This window comes from Cricetulus griseus, assembly GCF_003668045.3.
Source record: "Cricetulus griseus strain 17A/GY chromosome 1 unlocalized genomic scaffold, alternate assembly CriGri-PICRH-1.0 chr1_1, whole genome shotgun sequence".
NCBI lineage: Eukaryota > Metazoa > Chordata > Mammalia > Rodentia > Cricetidae > Cricetulus > Cricetulus griseus.
The window spans coordinates 140,106,305-140,114,354 of record NW_023276807.1 but is presented as its reverse complement, the minus strand read 5'-3'; the positions used below and the strand labels follow the sequence as shown (position 1 = coordinate 140,114,354).

The 8,050-nt window shown below is 44.5% G+C and overlaps 1 protein-coding gene across 1 annotated transcript; it reads left to right on the top strand.

The window, feature by feature from the left end:
* The first annotated feature begins 6,829 nt into the window (after positions 1 to 6,829).
* On the top strand, positions 6,830 to 7,344 carry LOC100755704 (thioredoxin-like protein 4A). The gene has a single exon (XM_027390694.2). It carries the CDS (start codon positions 6,831 to 6,833, stop codon positions 7,257 to 7,259), a length of 429 nt encoding a protein of 142 aa, XP_027246495.1. The 5' UTR covers position 6,830; the 3' UTR covers positions 7,260 to 7,344.
* The last annotated feature ends 706 nt before the right edge of the window (positions 7,345 to 8,050 follow it).

Here is an 8,050-nt window from a genome sequence, read left to right as displayed (position 1 = left end):
GGTCAAGTTGCTATCTTCTCGTCTCAAGAGCGTGGAAGTGAGAGACACTCCCTCCTTCCTCTGCTTTTTTGTTCTTCTTGGGCCCTTTGTGGACTGAATGATGTCGTTCCCACATGTGAGAGAGGTGCTCTTCACCAGATCTATTGAATCAATTGTTAATATCGTCCTGAGACTGCCACTGGGCAGTTCTAGAAATGAAGAATTGCCTGCTGTCAGGCCTTCCCTTTGCCCTCAAAACATAAAGCCAACCACCAGACTCTCCATCCTGCATCCCTCACAGTGCAAACAGGATGGTTGCTGAGATGCAGACAGGACCATGTGGCTTTCCTACCTGCCTGCTTCTGTAAAACTCCAGCTAACTCTGTGTCCAGACCTTTGTCCATATCACATCTGCCCAAATCCTCCTTCCAAAGTGTCTAAATGAGCTTCCTTTAGCTGGCTAATATCTACACAGGGTTCAGCTTTCATGTTACCTCTTTGGGTAACTCTTGGACCCTAGACTAAGTTAGATTTCCCTGTTACAACTCTCATTATACATCATTTTCTTCCACATAGCAGAGGCTTATTGTGTGTGCAATTAAATAATTGTATGATCATTAGCTTAATGTCTGTCTGCCCCTTTTATAATAAAAGCTCCATGAGAACAACAGCAGCAACAACAAAAACCACAAATCTGTCACCCTGAGAATTCACATTTAGTAAGTTCTTAATATATGCATTTATTGAATAAATAATAAAAGAGCAATCTCTGCAACATAGAACAGGGAGTTCCATGATCAGGTCCTACTTCTCACGCAGCTTGCTTACTATTACATTCTGCCTGCTCTGACAACCCAAACCAAGCCAGCCAGCCATACAAGCTGCTCATGGTTACAAACACCAGCCCGTGTCACCCTCTGCTCTTGGCTGTGCTGCAGCCTACGTGTTGTGTTGTCTGGTATTTCCAACCCTGGTGTCTACTCTTCATTCAAGACTCAGCTGAAAGCACATCTTCTCCATATGACTTTTCCTCCTCCTCCTACCCAGGTAGAAATGACCAATCTGTCCTCCACTTGGGCCACCATAGTATAATTCAGGTCTTGTGGAAGCAACAAGGTTTAATGTGACCTGACTGGGACCTACTAATCTTTCATTAGCTGATCTCCAACTGTTGGTAGATTTTGGTTCCAGTGAGTGTCCACTGGGGTTTCCAACTTCTTGTGTCCCAGAACCAAAACCTGAACAGAGAGACACATGGGTAATAGCAGAGGTGCAGATAGTTTACCAAGAAGCAATGTACTTCCAAGACCAGAAAGGGGCCAGAACTGGGAGGATGTTCAGAGGGTCAGTCGCAAACACTGTACAAACTGCTGGGAATTTTTTTATATCCCAGGCTTTGGAGTCATTCACACAGCATGGTTCTTTTCTGTTCATGCTCTGTTTGTTACATATTGGCCTTTGTGGCAAAGAGCCTCCAGTCTGTGCCAACTGCTTCTTTAATATGCTAATATCGACCTCTCTCTCCATGCCACTCTCCTGCCTCACAACAGTTGGGTAGAATTCAGCTGCAATATGGAATCAATGAAGACAACAGTCATCTCAGAGCCTGCAGTTATTCATAAGGTGAAAGCCTGCTTTCCATCCCAGAAGCACATAGAAAACTGTACTTGGGGGCTTACTGCTTTTTATTTGTTTACTTGTTTTCTTTTCAACTTCCAAGGAGCCCTCATAGTGTAGCAGAAACAGCGCTGGCATCTAGTTTAGGGCCCAAATTTCCCAGCAAACCCCTAGTCTTTTGTGAAAACACATTTAACTACCCCCCACCCCACCCATGACACCCCACCCCACCCCTCAGTGTGGCTACTGTCAACTTGGACAGAATAGCTTGACGTAGGATTGGAAGCCTGCAATTCCAGATTTTGAAACTCCCAAATCTCTGCCCAAGTTCAGTGGAGCCCTTTCTCTCGGCTTCCCCTTGATTTTCTTTAAGATTATGTCTAGTTCTGTTATTCAACAGATGACTTTCAAAGCACCTTAATTTTTTTCAGATTGCCCTTTTGCATTTCTATAGCAGAACAACAAATTTACCTCAGCCTAGCAGCCTCATACTAGCAGATCTTAGTCCAAGAAGTGCTTTTTAGAAAAATTGCTGGTATGATTTACCTTCCAAAACTATGAAATAAAAAAGTCTTGGCCCAGGGCTGAAACTGCAAACATGAAGCATTCCAATCCTACTCTCTTTGAAGATCAGCAGGTGTCATCAGTGACCCATTACTGCCACCTCCCAGGAATCTTTCAGTTCAGTGAAGTCCCTTGGGGATCTGATTGACAGCATTTTCTCCCCATCCTCTAGATAGGTACCAGGTGTGAGGTCTGGGACTCCATCTGTCTTCTTATGAGCAGTTCTTTTGAGTGACCACACAGGGCCAGAGCAAAGTCACTGGAGTAACCAGGACAACCAGAAATGGCTGCTGGAAACACAAGACAGCAAATAAAATGCAAACCAGCAGACACTCATTCATACATTTCTGGTCTATTTCAAATTAAAACCCACCCCTCCAAGGCTACAGGTTGTCCTTGAAGCACCTCCATGTCCAGAGGAGACAAGGGCAAGAGAGTTAGAAGTTCCTGAGTATTGTGAATAAAAAGGTTTGATGAAGGTCAACAGTGCTTATTCTAGACTCTGCTGCCAAGTAGAGACAAGTGGCAGGCTTACAGCAGCAGATGGTGAGGACTCTGTCTGCTAGTATGCAAAGGAAAGGGGGCCCCCGTCGTTTCATTTTCTGAGAATCTCATGTTTTCTTGAAGTTCAGAAAAGACCTACAGCTACCTACATCTAGTTTTTGCACAACTCTTGTCCAGATTTTATTTCTGGATTCCCACTATAATGTTTCTCTAAGAGCTGAAAATTCTAGGTGATGTGGGTGGTGAAGGAGTGACTGTATCTTAAGCCTTCACAGACTCTTCATACTAACTTAGCAAATGACAAATGCTCTTTAGTCACCACAGTAGCCAAGGACATCCCAAACACAGACATGAAATTGGCTCAGCCTTTGACTATCTCATCTCTCTCTCTCTCTCTCTCTCTCTCTCTCTCTCTCTCTCTCTCTGTGTGTGTGTGTGTGTGTGTGTATGCATGTGCATGTGAGTGTGTGTATTCATAAGATGAAATATGAAATTTATTTATTTGAATAAATACAGCCCAGATGTAAGTCTTATTATTAAAAAGAAAATTCTCATTATTTTCCTTCGGCTATCACTACTGACTAGCTTTTTACAACTCAACATACTTTTAATGAATCATAATTTTGGTTTTATTTTTAGGTGTTCAAATGTTCACAAAGAGACCAACAGGCTCCCCCTTAAGCTATTTTCTGTGTCTTTCTCTATTAATCCTAAAGTATTATTGCTTTTTCTCAATAAATATTCCAGTGCAGTCTAGAATGTTCCTCAAGAATGGAAATCACTCTCACTCTAGGGAGCTCTGCTTTCTTTTAGTGGAGAATAATAGCTTGGGGTTTTCTGCTGTGAAATTTGCATCCCTGAAAAGCCTTGCATTCTGCAAATCACACACTACAAGCCAAGGGCAGATCAAGCTGAGGAGAGTACTGACAGGTGGGCAGCCTCAGAAGCAAGAGTGGAAATCATCTGGGGCTACCCTGGCAGGCAGCCAGAGGCCACACCCATAGATGTACAGCACATCAACTGGAACAAGGAGACAGCTCAGTCAGTAGGTAAAGTGCTTTCTGCACAATCCAGACTGCAGTCCCATTGCTGGGCAGGAAGACACCGGGGGATCCTTGGGGCTTGCCGGTAAGGCAATCTAGATGAAATGATGAGCTCCAGGTTCAGTGAGCAAGTTAGGTGGAGAGCAATTGAGGGAGATGCCAGATGTCAACCTCTGGCCACACACACACACACACACACACACACACACACACACCCCTCACATAAACCACTGAACAGAATACTGACACAATTGGAGCAGAGCTGTGGGACGCTTAGACAATGTACACTGAACCAAAAGTGGCCTGGCCTGGATACCCCTCTGTGGGCTTCCTTGGGGCTCTTGTGCAGGTATTCCTTAACTGATTAATATTATGGGAAAATTTTGTGAAGTTATCAAACCTCCCCTTCTCTACACACACACACCTGCTCTTCCTGCTCCTGAACCTGAGCTGACCTGCTTCAAACAAAGAACAATGCTGTGGGGCTTCTGAAAATATCAGTTTACAGCCTGACCTGGGTGTCTTAGAATGTTCTGGATGAAGCCAGCCACTGTGTAAGGGGTCCAGAGACCCTAAGACAACCAAGCTATAAGGAAGTGCAAACTAGTCCCATGGAAAAAAACATAAAGACATCATGTCTCACCAGCCAGAAATTGATCCAGACACCTAACTAGGTACCCAACCTTTAAATCGTGACAATGGTTTCCATCATGGCCACAGATGAATATAGAAGTAAGATAAAGTAGGCAGGTAGTGGTAATGTATGTCTTTAATCCCAGAACTCAGGAGACCAAGGCAGCTGTATCTCTGTGAGTTTGATTTGAGGCCAGCCTGGTATACAGAACGAGTTGCAGGGCAACCAGGCTACACAGTGACACCCTGTGTCACTCTGGCAAACAAACAAAAGAATAAGTAGTCAAACTCAGTGTAAAACATAGCTCTTAACTCAAAGGCAATAAGACAGTTTATTCTGAGCCAAATATAAGTAACTATGGCCCACAACCCAGGTTTATGATGCCCCAGACAGCATGTTACAATGTGGAAGTGGTTACACAAACTTTACAGTCGCAGAAAAGAAAGTCATAGACTGAGATCTATACCAAACACTCCGGAGGGTACATCTGGCAGCTTACAGCAAATCAGAGAAAGTCTTGCATAGGTTTCACATGCTGGCTGGCAACATGCTTAGCTTTGGGATTGGAGCTCTGCTAAGTTAATACAGTCCTTTACCTGGTAGTTGGAAGGATGTTAGAGACAGAGTTAAGCGATAGATAGCTACTGAAGATAGCCCACAAGATTCTGGATCTGTAGCATTGGTCTTTCCACGGTCCTGAAGTTCTGGCTAGTCAAATAGCTTTATGGAATCTATGTGTGGCTTTTTTTTTTCTTTCTGGGAACTTGGGTTTGTATCATCAACCTCCAAGCTCTGAGAAATAACAATGAGTCACTGTTTTGAAGCTGCTCGGTTTGGTTATGCACAGTTAAGAAAATAGGTCAATATTGTTTTAGTTGATCTTGATTGACTAGACTGGGAATTGCCATGAAGACCAGTGGGGCATATCTCAAATCCCTGATGTGTCTGTGGAAGTGTCTCCAGAGATGAGTCATCATGAGGGTTCTGGTATCATGACTGGGTTTATTCCACAGTGGATTAAAATGTCTTGGCATTGTCAGAAAGGGGAAAGAAGACAGGTGGGATCTTGTTGAGTCAGCAGGCCAGTGTGGGTACATCCTTTGGGGTTTACATCTGGCACTGATCCACTTCAGTATCCCTCTCTGGACTTCCCTGGACTCCCCATTGTGAGGCGAGATGCTCTCCTACTGCCATAGTGACTCAACTCTCTGAGACCATGAGCCAAAACAAATCCTCCTTTCTTCTTAGTGTTTACTGTAAAGGGAGCTTTCTGTCCTGGCTGTTCCTGTGGCCCTTGAGCCCCAAATAAACACACAGATGCTATATTAGTTATAAAGCTGTTGGCCAATGACTAGGGCTTCTTATTGGCTGGCTCTGTCTTAATTATTAACCCATTTCTATTAACATAAGTACTTCTACATGGCCTCATCTTACCAGAGAATCCTATCCTCCTATCCTCCAGGTCACTCAAGGCAACTCCATCTGCCTACGTTTCCCAGAATCCTCCTCATCTCCTAGTCCTGCGTATCTTCCTGCCTTATTGGCCAACAGTATTTTATATATCAACCAATAAGAGAAACATAAATACAGACAGACACCCCCATCAGCTTACATGGGGTATTTTATCAGAGCAATGAGAAAAGTAACTAATGTAAATATATACGACTAGAGTATTAAAATCAGGTGTGAGGGCACAATAAACTTGAGTGCTGAGTTAGGGAGCTGAGTTACAACAAAGGTACAGCTGGGGATGATCTCCTTGGCAGGTATGAGTACCCATTAACATTAGCATTTATTAAGTTTAGTCTCTGGTTTATTCTGTGTTGTACCTAATACAAATTGTAGCTCCTATCCCAGACCCCAATTTTAATTCCCTTTCTTTTACACTTTGCTAAGCTCCTGAAAAGTGCTGCACTTCCCAACCAGCCATCAGCAAGGCTGGATAACTGATTAGAACTGCCATATTGTGGAGAGGTTAGAATGTTGCAAGTCCGGAGTCACTTTACATGGGAGCATCTTTAGACCTTTAAATAGTCATTGGCTGTTCTCATCTGTACATGCCAAAGAATCCTTGTGATCCTTAGGTAAGTCCTTTGGGATGGACAAACAGAATCCCTAGTTTACAGTCTACCAATGGACTAAGAATACTGCCAGATAGTATCTGAGGCCTGTAGTGGGTGGATTCCTACTGAGAGAGAGCTATGTGCTGTCTAGTTTTATGACAACTTGACACAAGCTAGAGTCATACAAGAGGGGGAAAAAAATCCTCAGTTGAGACAAAGCCTCCATAATATCTGGCTGTAGGCAAACCTGATTTTCTTAATTAGTGATTAATGGGGGAGGGCCCAGCCTATTATGGATTGTAGCTTCCCTGGATTGGTGATCCTGGGTTATTTAAGAAAGCAGGCAAGGCGCCGGTGCTGTGCGGAGGAGCAGGCGGTGGGCTGCGTGGGCTCTCACGAGGCAGCTTGCGGCGCGGCCCGCTCAGGATGTCGTACATGCTTCCGCATCTGCACAATGGCTGGCAGGTAGACCAGGCCATCCTCTCGGAGGAGGACCGCGTGGTCGTCATTCGTTTCGGGCACGACTGGGACCCCACTTGCATGAAGATGGACGAGGTTCTATACAGCATCGCCGAAAAGGTTAAAAATTTTGCAGTTATTTATCTTGTGGATATTACAGAAGTATCCGACTTCAACAAGATGTATGAGTTGTACGACCCATGTACTGTCATGTTTTTCTTCAGAAACAAACATATCATGATTGATTTGGGCACTGGCAACAACAACAAGATCAGTTGGGCCATGGAAGACAAGCAAGAAATGGTTGACATCATAGAGACTGTGTACCGTGGTGCCCGAAAGCGCCGGGGTCTAGTGGTGTCTCCCAAGGACTACTCTACAAAGTACAGATACTAAGCACTGCTCTCACAGACTGTGCAAAGGACACTGGGAGCCTCTTCTGTGTAGAAACCCTCAGCTCTTCATAGCCTTTGGGAAGGGCCTGCAGTAGAACATGGCCTTAGGGCAGGAGGATTCTTGAGATGAGAATAACAGGCCGTAACTAGCTTAAGGAAATAAACATGGTGAAGGAACAGTAAAAAAAGAAAAAAAAAAGAAAAAGAAAAAGAAAAAAAAGAAAAGAAAGCAGGCTGAGCAAGCCATGAGGAGCAAGCCAGTAAGCAGCCCTCCTCCAAGGCCTCTGCATCAGCTCCTGCTTCCAGGCTCCTGCCCTGTTTGAGTTTCTGCCCTGACTGCCTTCGGTGATGGTCTGGGATATGAGTAAGAGAAAGACATTCTCTCCTCCCCTGGTTGTTAATGCTACTGGTGGAGGTGCTGTTTCATCACAGCAATAGAAACCCTAAGACAGGCTTCACAAGCCAATGTTTGCCCATGTTCAGCTACCCAGATACTCAGAAACCACTGAGCCTGTGGGACAAGGGGCCACAGATGCTGCTCAAATTAGCAGCTGGCCTTGACATTAGCCATGTGATTCTGGTTTTGTAGGTGTACAGTTAGAGTTACAGGATCAGGAACAATACAAGGCCAGGCAAAGTGAGGCAAGGTTAAGGTTACTGCCCCTGTAATGCACAAAGCCATGGGGCTGAAGCCTAAGTTGCAACAGAACCCTCAGAGTGTTGTAGATGCCAATAATGTGGAATGTCTGTGGAGAAAAGGCATGAGCAATGAGTAGAGTCAACCGAGAGAGA

Excerpts from the sequence above, each read along its gene's own strand:
- LOC100755704 (XM_027390694.2), top strand. The coding sequence starts at position 6,831 with ATGTCGTACATGCTTCCGCATCTGCACAATGGCTGGCAGGTAGACCAG.